Source organism: Stegastes partitus, unplaced genomic scaffold (assembly GCF_000690725.1).
Source record: "Stegastes partitus isolate 25-593 unplaced genomic scaffold, Stegastes_partitus-1.0.2 Scaffold1406, whole genome shotgun sequence".
In the NCBI taxonomy this organism is placed as follows: Eukaryota; Metazoa; Chordata; class Actinopteri; family Pomacentridae; genus Stegastes; species Stegastes partitus.
The window spans coordinates 3,008-26,679 of NW_007579137.1; the positions used below are offsets into that span (position 1 = coordinate 3,008).

Genomic DNA, 23,672 nt, shown 5'->3' on the forward strand with positions numbered 1-23,672 from the left:
GGACTTCATACTGCAGGGTGAGAACAGCACAATACATCTTGCGCTGTTTCTCCCTAACTGGATTGCAGTTCACATGAGATGTGGTTGATTTGTTCACACAGCTGAGATACTTGACCACAAATGTCTTTATCATAAGTGTTATTGAGCAGTCTGTGCTTACCAGGCATTGGGTTTCTGCTTAGTCACACATGCACGCGCACACACAGCCTCCTGAGAAATACGGTTATTCACCACAGTTTCTGCATCATCAGCACGATGCAGAGGGGAGACAAGGCTCAGTCTCCGTCTGGTTCATGTGTCTGTTTATCTGTTAACAGTGACGCTTTGGTAAGGACCCTAGGTTTCTGAGAAAACTGCCCGCTTTCTCTTACATTATTATTTCTTGCACTTGTTGTGGTCACTGGATGTGCCTTTGCTGATAATGGATGACTTCTGAAACATATCAGACTTTATCTAATCAAAAGCAACTTCTTTAGCAAGAGAATGTCCCTGATTATGCAAAAAAAAGGGACAAAGAGTATTAACAAAATGAAATGTGCTTTATGGATAAAGTCAGTAAAGCCACCACCTTCACCACATGATATAGCTAAAAGTTTGTGGGACACACTACAGTCGTGACTCGATAATCAGACCCTTAACAATCTACAAACCTTGCTATCTGACAGGGTTTTAGGAAAAACAAACGGAACCCATCAAAAATGAAAACATACCAACAGCCTTGGATTCCAAGGCTGTTGGTATGTTTTCATTTTTTTATTTTATGTCACAAATAAGAATAACGGCGTATTATCTGACTGAACAATCCGACAGATTGGCTACGTTCAGACTGCAGGACTTGATGCTCAATTTGGATGTTTTTGTGAAATCTGATTTTTTTTTGCGAGTTCGTTCACATTTCCAATTAATTGCGACTTGTATGTGATCTGCTGTGTGAACTTCATACGACCCAAAAGTGTCCCGCATGCACAGAAGAGGACACGACGACGTCACACACAGCGAGCGTGCTCAGTGTTTGTGGAAGTAAACATGGATGGTAGCAGTGGAGCGTAACTGCCGCTCCCCCTCCGCCACTGATGATGGAAACAGAACTGTGACCGCTGATTAAACTGGCATCAGCAGCCAAGTACTGTCTGTGCGTTCTGGACACTTCCACCCTGTCGGTGTGCTCCCCCAGGGTGGAAGTGTCCCCCAACACTGATATTCATCATTAATTGGGCCTGAATATCCAGAGACCAGAAAGTACAATTGGGACCAGCCCTACTAGTTATTGTAACAACTATGAACAATAATTAACAACAAATGAGCCTTCAAGCATCAAGCCCTCCTTGTGTCTCGACCTCCGTCTTGACAATCCGACAGCCTTGCTATCCGACATGAAAGAAGGTTTTACATTTAGTGTCCGATTATCGAGTCAGTATTGGACAAATTTTGACCTCAGGGTGGCACTAAAAGAAAATACAGACAACTGCCATCCATCTGGTGGGAAACATTAGTGATGGAGGAAACTGCCATCCCTAGAGCTTAACTTAGTTTTAAAAGGCTTAATTTCAATGGTCTACTGATCAGGAATCAAAACTCCATATTTAGCCAACTCTGTTTGAATACTTCTTTACTCATTGCTAGTACACCACGTTCTCATCTTTGCAAAACATTTCTTTGGAATTTGTCCTGACTTTACCCTCATCTTATCCCAGCTATAAGCACCAACACTTCTCCTTTTAGAAATAACTTGCACTGTCAATTTTGTGATTTATTAGCGTTTTCTATTTGCATTCTGTCTGTGGTTTTTGTCTATGCGTGCATACTGTGAAGAAATGAAATGCCAAAGGCTCATTTTTGAGGTAAAGTCTGTGATTTGCAGTAGCTACCAGATTTATCGTTCAGGCCTGTATCTGAACACATCATTTGTCTGGAATCCAAACAACATACTGAGCTACATGAGTTCTGGTTGCATATATGCAGTATGTTATGTCTGTGTGGGCAGGTGTAAGCGTCCCTGAAGTCAATTAATTTAACAACCCACAATTGCCTCTTTGTTTCTGATTTCCCAGCTATGAAAATGGAGAAAGTTACCAGCTTTATATTGTACGGTGGTGTGGACGGGGAAACCGAAGTGCACGAAAAAGTGACATATTACTGAGACACCAAAGGTTCAAAATGTTGTTGTGTTTGACTTTGTGCCACTCGCAGTGGGCATTCTGTTGCAGCCTTGTGTTTATTGCCTTCTAAAGCTGTTGCACTCACTGTCAAGTTCATTCATCTGTACAGTCCTCATGTGAACAACAAGCAATGCCTTGAAAAAAAGCCAACCAACAAAAAAGTAGCCTCCTTCAGTTTTTTTGGCACTGGTATAGCTGCAGGCTGGCTCAACTTCCCTGCTGCTCTGTTGTTTCAGTGTTGATGGAGAACTTTTATTAAGTGACCTCCAAATATGCTAGCAATGCACCAAATCCCCAGTTGCAGGTGTAAAATTAGAAATGTCAGCAGATAATGAAGTATGACCTCGCTTCTCTTTCTCCTTTCTTATCTCTGCTCTTGTACTTCCCCTCTCCTCCCTCAGTCAGAGAGCTGGTATGGACAATAAGGCCTTGGAACCTGATTCTGTGAGTCTCCCCATGGAGGAGGCCGTCCTGTGTAATGGAGGCAGCCCGCCTGTAGCTCAGCCTCAGCTGCAGCAGGATGCGTCCATGCTGACCCACCTGAAGAAGGTTGAGAACCAGATCACTGATGCGCAGCGTTTCTCCCACCTACCCAAACGCTCGGCCGTGGACCTGGAGTTCATCAACGTCTCCTACACCATCCAGGAGGGACCATGCTGGAGGAGCTGGAGGAGGAGAGGTAACACGAAACTACCCGTCCTTTATACACAGTCCTTAAAAAAGCCATGTCTACCCTAAGCACTTTTTAAATGAGTAAAGATATAAACTGCGGACGCCCCTATAGCTCACCTAGTTGAGCGGGCCACCCATAAACAGAGGCTATAGTCCCTGACGCAGCAGTCGTGGGTTCGAGTCCCGCTCATGACTATTTGCTGCAGGTCTTCTCCCCACTTTCCTGTAGGGCTGGACCCAAATAGCCGACTATTCGTTCGCTGTGCTGGTATCGGGATAGCAAGTTTGATCTCAGAATATTAATTGGGCCGAATATCCAGAGAACAGAAATTGCTATTCGGACCAGCCCCACTTTCCTGTCTCGCTCTCTCACTATCCTGACTAATAAAGGCAAAAAGGCCAGAAAATAATAACCAAAAAAAAAAAAAAGATATATACTGCAAGTAAACCTACGGAAGCCGAGAGCGGTCGTTTTCCGCTACTGTTCTTTTCTTCGAGTTAATTTTCTCTTTATCTCGGAATAACAAGACTCGTTTTCTCGTGAAAATGAGATAATTTATCTCGAGAAAACCAACTTCGTTTTCTCGAGATAACGAGGTAATTGGTGTTTGTGTTTGCCCACTCGTGCCCAGTCCAGGATGGAATCCCAGGTGTGTGGGACCTCCACACACCTGGGTCAGCTGTTCTCATGACACGTCATGTCGGCGTTCCCGGTCAGCTGTCTATATAAGATACGTCACACCAGGAAGTCCGACAACTTCTGATGAAGGCTGAAGTGACAGCCGAAACTCTCAACAGGCTAATTATCTCGTTATCTCGAGAAAACGAACGCCGTGGAATGCCGAAAATGTGTGGCCATGACCGCTCTCGGCTTCTGTATAAACAAGCACTATCTAATCTTTTTTTTTTTAAAGGAGTGAAAATAGGCACACAATCTAGTATGCATCAAGATTATTTAACAAATACTTAATTCAAGGGTCACAGGTGAGTGAGAAAATAAAGAATAATCAGGCATTAATTGTCTTTATATTATATTTGGATTTACAATTGAACGACTTATAATTGACCCAGTTTGGTGGTGAATAATGTGAAAAATATCTCAAGAAATTTGTGTGGGTTTTCTAGTGCATTTGCAATCTGTCCCCAAATGTGTTGTCCAAATCTTCACAACTCTTCTCAGGATGTTTTGCAGTTCCAACGAAGCTGATCATTTCCAAGTGTCTTAAATCTAAATTCATTGTTAGAGTGCAACATCAGCTCTGTCCTACCAGCGGGTGTAAAAAGCATGTTATCTTTTATAAATCGTTCAAAATTACACCGTTCTTCAGAGCTAGAAACTGTAAAAAAACAGAAAAAAAACATCAGATTTTTATCTTTCAAGTCAATGAATTACTCATGTGATATGTAGTTTTGTCAAGAAGATTACCCAAAATTAAGCTTGGAATCATGACATTTCAGTAAAAGTTATTTTTTCTCCAAAGCCACAAAAACATTTGCAAAACGTGTCCTGCTCAAAATTCTTTTGGTGCAACTGAGAAGCCAGAAGCTGCATCAAACAGCCACATGACAAACATTCAGGGACTTTTTGGCTAAACTGCAGGTTGTGCTCACACAGAGCAGATCAGAGACAAGTACTGAAACAATTTAGAGAGACGGAGAGCAAAATAGAACATTCTGGAGCGAAAAAGAAATGCAGCACGGCTCATAAATGGTGCACATAGAGCAGGATTTCAGTGTGTTTTGGAAAATACACTCAGCATGACGAAATATCTTTCTATGTTTGATGTGCAGACACTAATGTAGCACACAGGGTTTGTCAAGGTTCTAAAAATGTAAGACATACAATATCTATAGAATTCAGCTTTTTAATTCAATTCAATTGTATTTGTGTAGCACAGTTCAGAACATACAGTGCATCCAGAAAGTATTCACAGCGCTTCACTTTTACCACATTTTGTTATGTTACAGCCTTATTCCAAAATGGATTAAATTCATTTTTTTCCTCAAAATTCTACACAAAATACACCATAAGGACAACTTGAAAAAAGTTTTGGGGGGATTTTTGCAAATTTATTAAAAATAAAAAACTAAGAAATCAGATGTACATAAGTATTCACAGCCTTTGCCATGAAGCTCAAAATTGAGCTCAGGTGCATCCTGTTTCCACTGATCATCCTTGAGATGTCTCTGCAGCCTAACTTGAGGCCACCTGTGGTAAATTCAGTTGACTGGACGTGATTTAGAAAGGCACTCACCTGTCTACATAAGGTCCCACAGTTGACAGTGCATGTCAGAGCACAAAACAAGCATGAAGTCAAAAGAACAGTCTGTAGACCTCAGAGACAGGATTGTCTCAAGGCACAAGTCTGGGGAAGGATACAGAAAAATTTCTGCTGCTTTGAAGGTCCCAATGAGCACAGTGGCCTCCATCATCCGTAAATGGAAGAAGTTTGGAACCACCAGGACTCTTCCTAGAGCTGGCCGGCTGTCTAAACTGAGTGATCGGGGGAGAAGGGCCTTAGTCAGAGAGGTGACTAAGAACCTGATGGTCACTGTCAGAGCTCCAGCGTTCCTCTGTGGAGAGAGGAGAACCTTCCAGAAGGACAACCATCTCTGCAGCAATCCATCAATCAGGCCTCTATGGTGGAGTGGCCAGACGGAAGCCACTCCTTTGTAAAAGGCACATGGCAGCCCGCCTAAAATTTGCCAAAATCCACCCGAAGGACTCTCAGACCATGAGAAACAAAATTCTCTGGTCTGATGAGACAAAGATCCGAATATTTGGCGCAGTCGGGGGGGACACTTCCACCCCGGCGGTGGAACACACAGGCAGTACTTGGCTGCTGATGCCAGTTTAGGACAGCAGTCACACTTCTGTTCCCACCATCGGTGGCGGTGGGCGTGTGGCAGCAGCAGCAGAGGAGTGGCAGATACGCTCCACCGTTACCATCTGTGTTTACTTCCGCAAACACTTGCTCGCTGCGTGTGACGTCGTCGTGTCCTCTTCTGTGCATGCAGAACACTTTTGGGTCGTATGAAGTTCACACAGCAGATCACATACAAGTCGCATTTAATTGGAAATGTGAACGAACTCACAACAAAATCAGATTTCACAAAAATAATCTGAATTGAGCATTAAGTCCTGCAGTCTGAACGTAGCCAATCTGTGGGATTGTTCAGTCAGATAATACGCCGTCATCCTGATTTGTGACATAAAATGTCATGTCGGAGTCAGAATCCAAGGCTGTCGGTATGTTAAGGCTGTTTTTAATGGGTTCCATTCGTTTTTCCTCAAAACCTGTTGGATAGCAAGGTTTTCGGATTGTTAAGGGTCAGATTATCGAGTCACGACTGTAGTTGCAGCTAAATGCCAGAATTCATGGATTATTTGAAATTAGACATATGTTTGTGAAGCCATGAACAAATTAGAACACAGTGAGCATGTAGTAAGAAGTGTCCTGGACAGTTTAATGCCAGCCTTTCTCTTTCTTCTGTTTGTCCTCGTCTGCATGAGGAGAATAACTCACCTCCCTTTGGTCCTGCAGTCCTTCTGCTCTCTGCAAGTGACAGTCAGAGTAAATGCTCTTACTGGGAATATTTCTCTCTACTTTTTTTTCTTCTTGATCATTCAGAAACAACAGTAAACTGAAGCAGTAGGACATGACTGACTGACTGATTGACTGCGGCCCTGATGCTTGCAGTTATTGGGGCGAACCCTGATCTCCATTGATCTTTCTTGTCCAGATGATTTCCCCACATGCAGAAAGCAGAAGAGGGAGAGGAGGACTGATGGTTTCTGATATACTGCCCTCCATAGGATCCATCAGTGTCCATGGATTTCATATAGATGATCAATGCGCACTGCACATCATAGTCATAACGTAGTAGCAATGCACATGTGCTACCACTGTGTCTATTTTACTCAATACAAATCAAAATGATTTACTTTAACCATGTGCACTGGAGGTAATGATCCAGGCTCCAATTGCTGCATCTTCATTGAAATAGTCATGCGAACAAATGAGTACAATGCAATAAGTGCAATGCAAAGATGAAGATGGTATACTTGCACAAAACCTCAGGGACATTTGGCATTTTCAATCATTTATTTAACAAAATATCAACAGATTCTATGAAAAAAGTAAATGGCCATAGAAGTTAGTAGCAGAAATAATATCATGTTGACTTTTTGTATTATTGACCACTAGTCTCTGCCCTGGAATTGATCACATTTTTTTTAAATACTACTTTGTGCAAAACTGCCCATTTGCAATATGTTTGAGGGTTTAGTTGACAACTCTGTCTTTGGCTCATCTGTCCAGAACACATTATTCCAAAAGGCCTGTTCATTATCTTCAATGGCAAACTGTAGCTTTGCTCTACAGAGATTTTTTTGTCCTGTCACGTCGCCCCCAGCAGGCCAAATAAGCGTGATCCCTGTCTGATGGTAGATGCAGCACTTTGACACCAGCAGATCCTGTGATCGAACCTTTGAGCTTCTCAGAGATTCTTTTTGCATCAAACATTCTACTCTTGGACTGAAGCGGATAGTCGTGGACAAACTGGCAGTCATTTGAAACCTACACCACTCATAGATAGTCTTCCTGTTTGAAGATCTTTTTAAATCCGTTGTCAGACTGGGTTATCCACTTTTTTTCTTTTTTTTTTGAAGACCTTAGAGAGTTCCTTACTTCTTGGCATGATGACACCACAATAGCTTAAATAGCAGAGACAGCAGCAGGTGGGGTTTAAATAGGACAGGGTCAACCGGTCACCTTCTACTGAGTCGTAATCACTGACACTTAATCTGGAACCTCTGATCCTAATTTGATTGAGGACGTGTTAAACTACTTTTCCATGCTATTGTTTTGTGCCTCTTTAAATTGTGAAAATCACTACAAAATGTTGTATAATGTATTTTTTTAATATCGCCTTCATCTATAGGCACTTTATGTATGTATGTAGGAGGATCAAAGGTTTGCTTGTTTAATGTTGATTTTAATATTTTTCCAGATGACCGTAGATAACATAAATAAGAATATTTGTATGTTTGACTGGAACACAAAACTAAAGAGGAAATTAAACAATTCTAAATGAGGCAAGCGTCCACAGAAACCCTGATTAACATATATTTGTACAACAAACTCTGTTGCTTTTAAACCAGAGTTTTTGATTGTATTTCCCTCTTGACCAAAACCTCCAAAGACCAACTGACATCATCCTCAAGTCATGCCTCTAATGGAACAACAACAATATGTTTTCTCCTTCACTCTGACAGCCTCAAGCATCAATCAGTCCTCAACCTTTGCACTGTGCTCTAGCGAACAAAACAAAGCTCCTGTTACCTGTCCACACAGAAATGACTCAGTTGTTTGACTTAATTCCTCCACTCGAGCAACTTACTCAGTCAACATTTAGAGCACTGTAGTGTTTTGACGTTCTCCCTAAAGTGCAAAGGGACAACGTTTGGAGACCAGAGTATCAGTGTTCAGGAAATGTTAGATGCTGTGAACTAGCTGGTCTCTATCCATGAGTCTGATATAAAGAGTGTACCCTTTGAGGTTTCCAGTAAGTGCTGCATTATCTGAGGCAGGTTTGGACATCAATAATGCATCTGACTGGGTGAACCAAAGGACAGAGGGGAGGAGGGGAGTGTTAATTCAGGTGAGGAGCATTGAAGGCTAGTGTTTGCCAGCATATTCAAATGGAATTTACTTTAATGCCTCAAAGAAACTTAAGGTAAACACTTCTGTAGATGATCAACAATTGCATTTAGCTTTTTATGGATGTGCAGCTCAGTTCTACTCTGAGGTCTCATTCATGTGTTTGAACTTGTTCAGTAAAGCTCCATAATGAGCTCTGTGACTGTGTTTGCACACCACAGTATAGAATGTGTCCCAACAGCATGTAAATGAGACACCCAGTGAATTTGAGAAGTTTCTCCGTCCTTTGATGACAGCAGCAGTTCACTGTTACTTGAAACAATAACAGTGTTAGATGAGAGTATCCCTGTGATCAATACGAAACATTAGCACCAACCAACACCAACTTCACACCAGACCCAGGAGAGGAAGGTCTAAGCAACTGTAGCAGCGTTAACATGCAAAGTCATTTCTCGGAAATGTGATGAATATTCCATTGCAGGCTTGAATTTTTTACAATAAATGGACAAGTGAAATCATAACCTTTAGAAAAATGAAGGATGCTCTCACTAATCTAATAAACTCTATATAAATTTGACCGTGTGGGTCATTCCAGAATCGGAGGACATTTGGGCTTCAAAAATTTTGAAAAATAAACCTTCTCTTTTTCAATTTTCTGTTATATATTTATCAATAATAGGTAATCAACTATAAAAATCTTGATTGGCTCAGTTCAGGTATCTAATCCATATGTTTTATTGTATGTTTTATTTGTTGTTTGCTATTTGCTATACACCCTGTTACCAACATTCAGGTACCTGAAAAAGGTAGATTCATTTATTTCTTAACTATAATTCCCATTAAGTATAGAAAGTAACATTATAACCTAATAACCATTTGATTTCAGATGTGACGTGATTTAAATTAAGTAACTTTTGGAATCTACCTTTCCCAACTTTTCAATATTGGCATGTTTCTCTTTACTTATTTCAGTATTTATTTTCAAACATTATGCATATAATTACTTGAACTCTTTAAAGGTCAAATCCTTGTGAGCCGAGAAATTCATTTATGATATATTTTTTTAAATTAAAATGACAGGGCTGAAATTAGAGTAACAGGGTTGCATTAAGTCACAGACATATTTGTACTAATACTTATTCTAAACTTCAGACATATTTGGTATTTACGAAATATTTTGAATCAACATTTTCTCCCAGATTATTTACATTTGTCTCAGGAGTAGCACAGTTTCCTCAAAAACTGCATGCTTTAAGATTTTGTACATGCAGAGTTCCTACGTAGGTATGGAAAGTATGGAATTTGATTTTATAAATTTCCAGGTCTGGAAAAGTCTGGAAAATGGAAACTGTTGTATGGAAAAATATTCATGTTTCCAAGACTATTACTGCAGTTCTATTTTCTAAAACACACAATTATGAATATCTAAGAAAAGAAATAGATGTATCTGTTTTTAAGGCCCTTAGTAGCGCAGCTAAAATGTTTGTGTGAGAGCAAACTGTAGGATACGCGTTCATATAATAGATCCATGGCTACGCGTCCCAGAAAACATTTGGGCAGATTGACAAGTTGAATGCCCGCCCTCTGCTCTTATCCTCTTCCAACCCATTGGCTCGCCCAGGTGTCGTTAAGTTTCACTGCTGCTTCGACAGACAGGTGATGTCCACAAAGTTTGTGAGTGAGCTATTCAAAATTTCTTGTATGGTCGTTGACAGAACTCATAATGGGTAAATGTAAATTCTCTGAAGACTGGCTCATAAATCCCAAATATAAAGACTGGTTGGATAAGGATCCTGAATGGATAAAGAAAGCTAAATGCAGACTTTGTGTGAAATCGTTTGACATCTCCGACATGGGGGAGGCGGCGGTTGTGAGTCATATGCAGGGAAAAAACATTTTCGTCTTGTCACAGCGTTTTTGGCTAAACCCAGCATGAGATCAAGCCCGACAACATCAAGTGAACTAAGTTCACTATTTGAATTTTTTTTTACCGAGAAGTCTGGAAATTAGGGTCTGGAAAAAGTATGGAATTTTGAAATTTCAAATGTGTAGGAACCCTGTACATGGATTGTGTGAAATTTCATGGCTAGGACGTAAAATGTTCTTTATATTATTACGTAAGAAACTTAAAACATAGCTGCGCGTTTATATAGATCTGATGAATGTGCATGAGATGCAAATGCATAATTACTTTTGTGCTTCAAGAACAACTATGAAATAGATCAATAAAAGCAACCATCTGTCCAACTTTAGGTCATAATGTCCCAGTCCGTATAATTTTTAATTTTCAGCTATCTTTCGCAACAAAAACACATTGTAGCATTTGGTAGAAAGAAGTAGACCACGGGTGTCGAATCCTGGTCCTCGAGGGCCACAATCCTGCATGTTTTACATGTTTCTATCTTCCAACACACCTGATTCAAATGATCAGGATCGTTATCAGGCTTCTGCAGAGCTTGATGATGAGCTGATCATTTGAATCAGNACAGACTGACTTATAGCTAATAAACCTTTGACACTGAGCAAACATCCCAGCCCAGCCCAGAGTCAGGTACACTCAGTAAAACACTCGCTGGGACTTCAGTTCATCTCTCAGTTGTGTGACTGCACATTGTAGTATTTCCTCAAGACTCACTTGCATCTAAACATGTCAGGATATAAGTACATATAAATGTTTACATCACAATGTCACATGAGAGCCACTGCGAGTTGTTTTTGAGGTTTTCAGACAGAAAAATAGCAGCACTGTCCTTCAAAAACCAAACCTGCTGTCTTTGCTCATTCAGTTCAGTGCTGCTTTGTTTAATGTATTGCTGTTGTCAGTCTGACAGCATCTATATACTCCATGAAACCTTAATCTGGTAGATATGCATGTCACATACATCAAATATTGACAATGGCTTGTACTATTTATGCATGTTAAGTATATTTGCTTTTAGCTTTAACCCTAATTTGAGTAAACGCTCTCTGGGAGGGAAAAAGCAATTGATTTTGTAGAAACTGATTATCTCTGTTGTAAAATATTCATGGGTCGGGCAGCAGAGCAAAAATCAGAAACACACTTTTGCTTTACTGAGGACAGACACAAGAGGAAGGATACACCAACTAAGAACCCCATGGGCTCAACCAGGCTGTTTCAGGACAAAGGTGCTGCTTGCTGGTGTTGAACTGAGTCTTTTCCAAAACATCTGTCTGCTGTCGGCTCGAGGCCAAATTGAAAAACCCCATATTATGTGAGGGAGCACAGTTTGTGCACGATCCTCTTTTTTTTTTTTTTTTGTTTTCTGCATTTTTTACAGCATAGCAGAGATAAGCTGCTCTTGAAGGTTGTAAACAATATCATGTTGAAAGCTGATGCAGATGAGCACTCTGTGTTAATGCTGTTAGACTTAAGTACAACATCTGATACCGTACAGCGTTCTTTAGTGTAACTACTCATCGACTAAACAGAGATCAGATCTTTTCCTGTTTGACTGAGAGGAAATTCTACAGCTGGGTTATTATGTCATTTCTAACTTATATCATAATGGGCCCTCAGCAGAGCAGATCTGATAAACTATGACGGTGTAAGTTTGAAGTGCAAGTTAAGATTGAACTCAGTCAGTTTTTGGCACCCAGACAGTACGCTGTGTTGTCTACAGAAGCTCTCACTTACCGATCAGACGCTTGACCCCATCACTCACAGCTGGTGTTATTAATGTTGTTGTGTGTTATCTTGACAAATATGAGTGCTGTTAATATTTCATCTGCTGAATGCCATTTGTCTTTTACCACCTGCATCTGTGGAGCAGCCTGCCTTGCGATGACATCAGTGTTTTTCTTTCATCTTGATTTGTATCTTAAGTTTACAGGGTTCAGTGTTGTACATTTTTCTGTTTTCTCTTTCACTGATGGATGCATCCGTTCCTAGTGACACTCTCAGAATTAGCCTCAAAGCCTTCGTGTTTATTCTGCTTGAGTCTTTCTCAAGTAATACGATATTTTCTTTGTTCTTTTTGTGTCATGAACGCTTACTGTGTTGTTTCCAGGTTTCAAAGCCTTATTGAAGTGCCTGTCTGGAAGGTTTTGCAGTCGAGAGCTGATAGGAATCATGGGGCCCTCGGGGGCTGGGAAGTCCACCTTAATGAACATTCTAGCTGGATACAGGTGAGAGAGCAAAGACTGACTCATACTCAAGGTGAAAGAGCTGAAATTATGTCCTCGAAGTTATGAGACAAATTAGGGGTTTCTGGTGCAAACATATGGCATAGCTAGCACAGTGTACACAGCGTAGTACAAGTGCTGTAGGAACCAGTGTCTGTGTGTCATGTGTTCAGTCCCTTTCACAATAGTCTGTTGCCCACTAAACCGTGAGGTGTTTGTCCTTCATGCTGCTCAGGGAAACAGGGATGAAGGGTCAGATCCTGGTAAATGGGAAACCCAGGGACCTGAGGAAATTCAGGAAAATGTCCTGCTACATCATGCAGGAAGACATGCTGCTGCCACACCTCACTGCCAGGGAGGCCATGATGGTGAGCTGCTGATCAATATTTCAACTCAGGTTTAGAGAATTTGTTTGTTTTGAAACTTTCTGATGACTGTAGTAATTATAGAAATGATTGTGTGTTATTTAAACATTTTGAAAAGGGTCATTACTTTGCCAAGTTGCACCGACGTTAGCTTTTATATTACATGATTATGGCACACGTTTGCTCTTTGCTGCAGGTCTCAGCCAACTTAAAGCTGGATGAAACTATGGATGTGAAGAAAGAACTGGTGAGTTAATAGTGTGTGCAATACCACACTAGTTATTACACTGTATACTACACATGGTTTTCTTAGGAAAGCACAATCTACATTTATGCTTATGCTGTTTCTACTTAGGTTTATATTTTTAGGACATATTGTTTGTTTATATTTTTAGTTCATATTTTCTACTTAGGGCTGCAAGGTGACTCAGTGGTTAGCACCATTGTCTCACAGCTGGAAGGTTGCTGGTTTGCGTCCCGGTGAGGACACCCGGGATCTTTCTGCGTGCAGTTTGCATGTTCTCCCCGTGCAGTGTGGGTTCTCTCTGGGTTCTCCGGCTTCCTCCCACACAGTCCAAAAACATGTTGAGGTTAATTGGTGATTCTAAATTGTCCGTAGGTGTGAATGTAAGTGTGCTTGGTTGTCTGTCTCTAAGTGTAGCCCTGTGATAGACTGGTGACCTGTCCAGGTGAACCTGCCTTCATCCTGAGTCAGCTGGGATAGACTCCAGCCTCCCTACTGAGGACTAAGTGGTGTATAGATAATGGATGGATGGATGGATTTTCTACTCACGTTTATCTGTATATTTTGTGTCGTTTATATTTCTGACTTTGAATGGGAGCATTTGTAACACAACCAATTTCCCCTCAGGGTGAATAAAGTATTTCTGATTTTGATTCTAAACATTTAACATCTAACATGCACAGAAAATAGGCAACAGCAACACCTGCCCTTGGATACCAAACCATGACCTCAAACACATCTAAGCCATATTTAATCTCAACCTGCCAGTCCCAGTTAATATGGAAATTTGCCCAATTTTTGTTGACACACGCCACGCTGTTGACACACCTAACCACTTTAGATGAAATGTGCCAAGGTTGTGGACACTGGGCTCTTTGTCAGCTGACATTGCCCTTTGTGGGCTGCATTATGAGCTACCTCAGGTATTGTTTAAGAATATATATTTTCCAATATAAATCTACTGTTACCGTTTAAAGTTAATACAAACCCATGCTGTGATCCGACTACGCAGTAGTTGTGTGTGATGAGATGGTCACAGGTGATTACGGTGCCATACATTCCTGTGGCGACTGTGGCTGAGAGATCACATGTTCATCCCTGACCAATCATAGCTTGTTGCCGGGAAGGAGGAGCCAGGGGCAGACTTCTGGAAACAAGAATGTAAAGAAGCAAACGCATTCCAAAGTGGTGTATGTGATACCGGCTGTCCTATGTTTTGTTGCAAAGAAAAAGAAAAGAAAATGGTAGTGAGGCTGTCTGAAGGTCACAATGAGATGACAGCATGGGCTCTCTGTTGTCTTGTTGATATATGATAATTGTGACATCTTCACTAGGAACGACTCTAATTTGTCAAAGGACATTTATCATAAGTAGCAGATGGGAAATGCTGGTGGCCTAAAACGAAAAGATTAGTGCCATGGAATCGCAATATATCAGGTTTGACTCCAGCCAGGGGCCAGCAGACAGAGATAAAAAGACAAAAAAATCCATCCTGAGACGTGTTGCTTTCCATCTGTAGTTTATACAACACCATTCTTATCCCCACTTGGCATTTTAATGCTCGTTTCTCCGTCACCTGTTTGTCAAAGTGGGCTCGTGAGCAGAAATGTCAGAACATTTGTCATTCGATGAACTTTTTTTGTCTTTTTCTCTCTCATGTTCCCTGTTCAGGTGAATGAGATTCTGACTGCTTTAGGGCTCCTTGACTGTGCTCACACTCGTACCAGCTCGCTGTCTGGAGGTCAGTGTAAACGTCTGGCCATCGCCCTCGAACTGGTCAACAATCCTCCAGTCATGTTCTTTGATGAGCCCACCAGGTAAGTCAGACAGGCAGCGATGTGCTGCTCATGAATAAATGCAGATTTAAGACTGACCTTGAATTTTTTTCGAAAATTTAATTAAATAAGATTTACTTTCATCAAATGAGAAGTCTTCGGTTAGATTACTGCTGGTGTGGCCTATGTCTTCATAGTTTCCACTAATGTACTTTGCCAAGTACATTAATTATTGTTATTAATTTCTAATGGATTCCAATGTGAACTTGGGCTTTGAAATTTTGAATTCTTTTGTTAGAGAACAGAGAAAATTATGAGCCAAAGGTAGACTCAGTCCAGACAGCACATCTGGCTGCATATTTGTAATGAGTCTTGTGACATTTGGACATATGGTGTAATTATCCTCTTAATCATAGTGATACCATCTGGCAAATAAGGGCAGTTGTTCACTCTGGGATCCAAGCTTTTTCTTGAACTCTTTTAGGAAAGAAGAAAACAAAGTCTTAACAGCTTAGCAGAGTTCCAGAAGTTTCTGTATTTGCAGTCCTCATAATGTCTAAAGCAGGGATCTCCTACTCCGTCCTCGTGAGCTACTGTCCTGCAGGGTTTAGACGTTTCCGTACTGCAACACACCTGACTCAGATTAATGGATCTCCAACAGCTTGTTGTCAAGTTCTACACAAGTCTGTTAATGATCCATTCATTTGAGTCAGGTGTGTTGCAGTACGGAAACGTCTAAACCCTGCAGGACAGTAGCTCACGAGGACGGAGTTGGAGATCCCTGGTCTAAAGTACACCTCAGACTAACCCAGGTCTATTGGAACTTGAGAGGCTTAGTCGCAATAAAATTGTATTTAGTAAGATGGGACAAGAAATACAAGCAGTTTTATCAGTGTATCAGGTATTTTTTCATCAGGTTTACTCAGATTAGACGTTCATCTGGAATAGAAAGGAGTGAGGAACAATTGCTTGTCTTTTAAACCCATTTCTTTAAACTTTGACTCATTGACCATGCCAAACAGCTTATAAACACTTTGATTTCTGCTCCAAATACAATGCTGTGGATTATGTGACTGGTTTACCTAATGCTCTTCTCAACAATCAAGCTTTTCACACTGTGACGCAGTGTAGTTAGATCTCAGCAATGACCTTGGTGAGTACAGTGGTAATATGAACATTAGAAGGGGTTGCCAAGCCAAAAGACAGTTGTAGTATGATAGAATTCTCTTTTAAAAGTATTGTTGGACCCAGATAGCTCAACAGGTTGTGCGGGCGATCCATGTACAGGGGCTATAGTCTCTGATGCAGCGGCTGCGGTCCGATTCCTGCCAGCGGCTCATTTGTTGCATCTTAAACTGTCAACTGTCATTAAAGGCAGAAAAGTCCATAAATATATCTTAGGGAAAAAAAAAAGAAAAAAAAAAAAGTATTGTTGGACCCAGCTTTTAAAGGATGCGATAAATTGAACCCATTAAGCCCAAAGCTATTTTTAATTGTACACCTGAGAAAACAAATTCAGTCGGTAACAGTTCCCCAACTGTGAGGCTAAAATGAACAACCTTGGGTTTGCTGGATCAGTAACACTTTTGAAATACAGTAAGTCTTTCTATAATTATCACCAGCCAGAGTGAGATCTGAAAGACTCCAGCAAAAATGGACATTTTAACTTCTGTCAAACTAAAACTGTAGATGAGAGAATAAACAACAGCCTTACAACACTGATGTTATTGAGCGTGTTCTAAAAATCCTCCTGACACAACACAAATGAGGCACAATAAATGTTACATCTGTTTTAGTCACAGTCGTAGTTTGACTGCCTCTTAAGTGAATGCACCATGCTTGGCAACAAATTTTAAAAATGTTAGCTGATCTTCAGCGATAACTCCAAGAGACAGTGCGGCTGGGATTCTTTCACTCTACTTTCTCTACAGATAAAAGAAAAGAGCTACAATCTGTGAATTAGTGAGCTTTAAATTTGCTGGTAGATGGATTGTTCTTTTCAGATTACTTCTCATTTAATTTGTCTTTGTGTTTTCAGCGGCTTGGACAGCGTGTCGTGCTACCAGGTGGTCTCCCTAATGCGTTCGCTGGCACTGGGAGGACGCACCATCATCTGCACCATTCACCAGCCCAGTGCCAAACTGTTTGAAATGTTCGACAAGGTGAGCATCTGCCAATAAATGAGAAAATGGATGGATGGATGGATGGATGGATGGATGGATGGATGGATGGAAGTTTCAGTATCAGTTAATTTAATGAGACACTGCAGTGTATGCATTTTACACCAACATGCCATCAGCTATTCTGCAACAGTCCTTTGACATTTTGATCTTGCAAGCATTGAATGTCTTGTTCCTGCACAGCTCTACATCCTCAGCCAGGGACAGTGTATCTACAAAGGCACAGTCCCATACCTCATCCCCTATCTGAAGACTCTGGGCCTCTACTGTCCTACCTACCACAACCCTGCCGACTTCAGTATGTTCACATTGATCCCTGTTTTTCTCACGCTTTGTTGAGAACAGTCTAAAGGTATTTTCAAAATCAATCATGTCTTTCTGCTTTTGTCTCTGATTCAGTCATTGAAGTGGCGTCAGGAGAATACGGAGACCTAAACCCTGTGCTGTTCGAGGCGGTCCAAGGTGGAATGTGTGCATTAGAGGAGAAGAAGAATCAGTGTGACACCAATGGCCAGTCAGTCTGCGCAACAAAGTGCCCCATGGTGCGTAGGAGATAATGTGTTGGTGTTCTGGGAAATGTGGCAATTACTTTGTGGTAATTAGTTTATTTGCTAATTAATTTGGTAATGGGCACCGCTGAGCTGAAAGGATTATTACTTCATCTTCTCTGCCATGGGGAAGGGCCTTACCTGTGTCAGAGCCAAGTTTAAATAGCTTTTTACTTTATCTCTGTGACCGACTGACCCACCTATCAGTCCTTTGTCAGGACTTCAGACCCCCTCCCCATCAGCCTCATAAGGATCGGGGATATAGTTTAGATGGTGAGATACACATTAAAGGAATAGTTTGACATTTTCTAAATATACTTCAACTTGCTGCCAAGAGGTAGATGAGGACATTGATACCACTCTGTTGGGATTTTATTTGAGGCTCTGTGCCAAATCTTTTCATGGCAGAACACTTAGAGAATCTAAAAAGTATCTGTGTCAAGAAATAGTAGTGCTGGTAGATTGATTCTCCCACCTTTGACCAGTAACTTTCAGTCGTTGTTTTAAGTAAACTCAGCCTGCCGGTAGTAGCTTCATATAGTGAGGTCCAAACGTCTGAGAGCATACTGATATACTGTTAGAAGTTCTGGCGTGTAACATAAAGAACAAATACAGTCGTGACTCGATAATCCGACACTAAATGTAAAACCTTCTTTCATGTCGGATAGCAAGGCTGTCGGATTGTCAAGACGGAGGTCGAGATACAAGGAGGGCTTGATGTGTGAAGGCTCATTTGTTGTTAATATTTATTGTTTATAGTTGGTATAATAACTAGTGTATTGTTGGAACACTACGCATCGCTGGATGTCACGCCTAATTGACCGGTGCGCTTGTGCACGTTCCGGCCACTTCCACCCCGGGGGAGCGCTCCGACGGGGTGGAAGTGGCTGGAACACACAGGCAGTACTTGGCTGCTGATGCCGGTTTAGTTAGTGGTCACACTTCTGTTTCCACCATCGACGGTGGGGGAGTGACAGATACGCTCCACCGTTACCATCCATGTTTACTTCTGCAAACACTGAGCATGCTTGCTGCATGTGACATCGTCGTGTCCTCTTCTGCGCGTGCGGAACGCTTTTGGGTCGTATGAAGTTCACACAGCAGATCACATACAAGTCGCATTTAATAGGAAATGTGAACGAACTCACAACAAAATCGGATTTCACAAAAAAATCCAAATTGAGCATTAAGTCCTGCAGTCTGAACGTAGCCAATCTGTCAGATTGTTCAGTCAGATAATACGCCGTTATCCTTATTTGTGACATAAATGTCATGTCAGAGTCAGAATCCAAGGCTGTCGGTAGGTTAAGGCTGTTTTTAATGGGTTCCGTTCATTTTTCCTAAAAACTTGTCGGACAGCAAGGTTTTTGGATTGTTAACGGATTATCGAGTCACGACTGTATGTCAGATTCTGCTCTATTTCTTTGTCAATAATCAAACTGAAGCAGATCAGTATCAGTGACCATGTTTACTTCTTAGTACTACGGTCAGATTTCCTTGAATTGTATCCTTCCATTGACGCAGTGTTCAGATGAATCTAGACTATATTTTATATTTGATTGACTGATCAGCGGCTTGTTCAACTAAATCAACCTGCAGCTGCTGTTCTGTTAGAAATATGGCTGTGCCTCAGGTTTCCAGCAGAACATTGCTGACTCAGCCGCATTGTCATAGCAAGAAACACGGCGTCAGAATAAGTTAAAGTGCCAGACGCCAGATTGATATTCTAAGCAAAGAGCAGCTTTCTAAATGTCAAATCATGGTTAGACTGAAGCTTTCGAAGGGGACAGCACATGGAGCTGTAAAACACAGAGAAACTGGATCAGCTGCATCCAGAGCAGGATCAGGCAGAGCAAAAAGGGGGAATTATTCTAAAGTTAATATTTGTTTGATTAATCAATGAATTTTTCAATTGTTGAATTTGTTGGTTCAAAAAAACAATTAAAGAAATGAAAATATCTGTCACAGTTTACAGCAGCCCAGTGTGACATTAACCTTGATTTGTCCTCCCCCACAGTCCAAAAGCTAAAGACCTTTAAGGGATGTGATGGAAATCAAAGATAATCAGCAGATTCTAGCATTTGAGAACCTGAAGTCTATCAAATATTTACAGTTTACTCGGAAAATGACCTAAACAATGAGTTACTAAACATTGCAGATTTATTTTCTTTGAATGATCAGTTAACCTTCGTTAAGTCATAAAAAAATTGTAGTTCTTTGATTGACAAAAATTGTACAAACCTAGAATCATCATGTACACCTTTTGCTTTTTCCAGAAGTGGCACATGATTAGTTCAAGGACCGTCAGAAAGTTGAACATACAACAATTCTTTGTTTTTACAGTTTCTTCCTCTGTGTAATTTTTGCTTTGTTTGTGTGTTAATTGTGTAAATATGATTTGGTATTAATGTCTTCTCATAGACCAGAATAATGAAATATATTCTATAATACAAACAAAATAGACTCTCAGGAAAAAAAAGGGAATCATTATATTTTAAAGAATGTAAGCTAAACTTTTTATTTATTTCTTAATAGAATTATCACCAACTAGCTGATACATTACATCGTTGTGTTTCCCGCTGTGGGAAAGTAGTTGAAGTGGTTGAAGTGGTTGGTTTCTAGATCAAATCAGATCAACCTGACTTTGACAACAGAATGTTCTGCTGCACTTCTGTGCTGAGATGATTGTCTTCTGATTTCTCCAGGACACCGGCCACGTAGAGAGCCACACCTTCGCCACAAGCACACTAACACAGTTCTGTATCCTCTTCAAGAGAACCTTCATAACTATATGTCGAGACCAGGTGGGTGGTGACATCTGTTCAAAAGCACAAGTACTTTAAGTCGTGTCCTGTAAAAAAAAAATCCTGCTTGAGTCTGAGACTGGATGTTTTTTTTCTGCTTTCAGGTTCTGACTCACCTCAGACTGATTTCCCACATCTCCATAGGTGTGTTAATAGGTTTGCTCTATCTGAACATTGGCAATGATGCCAGCAAGGTGTTTAACAACACTGGATTTCTCTTCTTCTCTATGCTCTTCCTCATGTTTGGAGCGCTCATGCCAACTGTGTTAACCTGTGAGTACGATCAAGAGGAGAATATAGACTCACATTCACATCCTGTTTACTGTTCACATTAATCAATGAGGTCCACTTTTAGCATCCCATAATGTCTGAGTTGATATTGATTTTTCTACTGTATGTAAACACTTAATGCTTCATCTGGCAGTTCCTCTGGAGATGTCTGTGTTTCTGAGGGAGCATCTTAACTACTGGTACAGTCTGAAAGCCTACTACCTGGCCAAGACCATGGCTGATATCCCATTCCAGGTGAGCTGGTGGTTGTTGGGGCTGGACGGGTGGGTTGGCTCACCGAGAACCTGGGTGCTCCGAGCCCTGCAACACATATCAAAATATGACTACATAGTTACCCACCACTGCACTCTAGTGGTAGCTGAAGGCAGAGGAGCAGTTTGTTGGAGGAGAATATGTTCCACCAGTGTTTCTACAGGGTTTTGTTTTGGGGCTAACTGGTCGGCGGACGGACGATAAATAGAATTTTCTGTCAACGATTACAGATATTTGCATACACTCACTGGCCACCGTATCAGAAACATTCTCCAATCATTTGGCAGAAATGCAGAAAGTAGCATCATGTAGGTACCAGCATGACTCATCGGATGTAGGCTGCAGGTATAATCCTGTTATTGGCAGCTTATTTCAGGCACCTTTCCCCTCTTCTACTAGGTCTGGTTATTACTGTTTTCACTACAGAAAACAACAACAGTGTGGTAGGTTAGCAGCTTACCGCACTGAACATTTCAAGTTTTGCAGAGGATTCTTGCAGCAAGACAGCCCTGCAATTTTTTCCATTATTTTTTTATTGTCTATGTTAATGACAAAGCTCAGCTCCCTGCATTGAAATGTTCCAACAATACAATTCCATCTGTCGCTATCTTGAGGGGACGCCAAAGTATAAACCTTATGATAATAAACTTTATTTGTATAGCACTTTTTAGGAACAGAATTCGCAAAGTGCTTTTACATAATAAAGAAACAAAAAACACAGAGACGAGATAACAGGAAAACAACTTGTATAAGAAGTGCATGCAAACACTCAAAATATAAAAATACAAACAATAGAAGTGGAAAAGAACAGACTGGGTCACTACTGGAAGGTGTACTAATAAAGCTGATTAAAAAGACATCACAGAGGGGAATTAAGATAAAAGTAGATTAAGAAAGATAGAAGAGAGAAGGACGGCAGGTATCAATAAAAAAGGGAAAAGAAACAGGCAAAAATCTGAAAGAGAAATAAAAGAGAACATCACTCGAAAGCAACTCTTATAAAAGTGGGTTTTAAGAAGTGATTTAAACGAAGATACTGAATGTGCGAGCCTTATTTCCTCATGTAGGTCGTTCCAAAGCCGAGCGGTCTTTGGATTGGAGCGATCAGGAGGGACCCACCTGAGGATCTAAGACTGCGTGTGGGGATATACGGGGTTAACATATCTAAAATATAGCCAGGGGCAAGGGCCTGGCTAGCTTTAAAAGTGAAAAGTAAAATCTTAAAATCAATTCTGTGATTGTGAAAGTGATTGCGACTGGTTTAGAAATACAAACAAACCAGAGCGTTTTCCATCCCTAGTAGAATGATGACGAGGAGCAGCCAGACCATTATGTTCTGACCAAGTGCGCCTCAGTAGGCACAAGTCAGGAGCTTCAGGAGGAAAACTGTGGCGTCAGTGACTTTGATGTGACCTGATTGTTGGTGCCACTGAGCTGGTCTATGTGTTTTTAAACTGCAGAAGGTTGTGAACAACAAAAACATCCAGTGAGTGACAGGTCTGTAGACAGAAACTCTGATTATTTTCTACTGTGCTGAGCTAAAAATCTCAGCATGAACAGCACATCCAATTGCTGTAGGTCGGGTTCCCTCCTGTCATCTAAAAACAGACAACTGGCCACAGTCTCACCAAACATAAGCTGGTCTGTTGAATCTTAATTTCTCAGGCTACGTGTGGTAGGTCAGAGTTTGGCATCAACAGCATGAATCCGTAGATCCAACCTGTAATGTGATGTGAGGAATGTTTTCTTGGCCCCTTAATGTCAACAATCCTGCTCTGAATGCCACAGCCTGCCTGAGTATTGCTGCTTACCATGTTCATCCCTTTATAGACACAGTTTATCATCCCCTAATGGCCACAAATTGGTTTCATGAACACGACAGTGAGTCACCTGATCTGAATCCAGGAGGGCACCTTGGTGATGTGGTGGAACTGGAGATTGGCAGCATGACTAAGTGATCAATCATGTCACAAGTAAATTTTATTCTGCAGAGAAAAAAACAGAGCCAGTGTGTCATTAGATCCAGCAAACACACACACACACACAGACACACACACACACACACACCAGCTGGAATGGCCACAGATTGTGTCGAGCAGTTTCACAGTTGCCAGAATGACACTGACGCACAGAGCAAAACTTTTATGAGCAGACATACAGCACTGACAACAGAAATGTGGGGTTTTGTCAGTTTGCACATCACACTTGTAAAGTAAAGTAACAATGAGTGCAAGGCCACATTGAACATCCAAACAATCATCATGTGTGTTCATCAGCAGACTAACTTTTTCACTAACTTTCTCAGTTGGTCGCACAGCCCCCACCTCGCGACAGACAAAACATGCTTGCTGAACATTTTCTGATTGATAGACTCTACAATTTACCGATGTTCCCTAAACGCCCCACATTGCAGGCGACAGTGTGCAGGCGACCAAAAATGACTTTAAAAGTAGTAAACTAGGGCGTTCTAATGTCAGATTTGTCTGAGGTGAAACGTAGTGATTTTATTTACATCCGCTCTTTTTTATAAGCAGAAAAAAATAGCACATGCAGGTGCGCTCTGTTTTTCATGAGAA

The 23,672-nt window shown here is 41.0% G+C and overlaps 1 protein-coding gene across 1 annotated transcript in view; it reads left to right on the forward strand.

Annotated features, from left to right (window-relative positions):
• The first annotated feature begins 2,573 nt into the window (after positions 1 to 2,573).
• The window catches only part of LOC103370335 (ATP-binding cassette sub-family G member 4-like), a 29,753-nt gene continuing 8,654 nt past the window's right edge, over positions 2,574 to 23,672 (forward strand). Inside the window, exons 1-11 of the mRNA XM_008299362.1 lie at positions 2,574 to 2,838; positions 12,523 to 12,640; positions 12,873 to 13,005; positions 13,199 to 13,249; positions 14,918 to 15,063; positions 17,060 to 17,183; positions 17,385 to 17,499; positions 17,601 to 17,743; positions 20,455 to 20,553; positions 20,658 to 20,826; positions 20,978 to 21,078. Coding sequence (XP_008297584.1) covers positions 2,574 to 2,838; positions 12,523 to 12,640; positions 12,873 to 13,005; positions 13,199 to 13,249; positions 14,918 to 15,063; positions 17,060 to 17,183; positions 17,385 to 17,499; positions 17,601 to 17,743; positions 20,455 to 20,553; positions 20,658 to 20,826; positions 20,978 to 21,078 — 1,464 coding nt within the window. The remainder of the gene's footprint in view (positions 2,839 to 12,522; positions 12,641 to 12,872; positions 13,006 to 13,198; positions 13,250 to 14,917; positions 15,064 to 17,059; positions 17,184 to 17,384; positions 17,500 to 17,600; positions 17,744 to 20,454; positions 20,554 to 20,657; positions 20,827 to 20,977; positions 21,079 to 23,672) is intronic.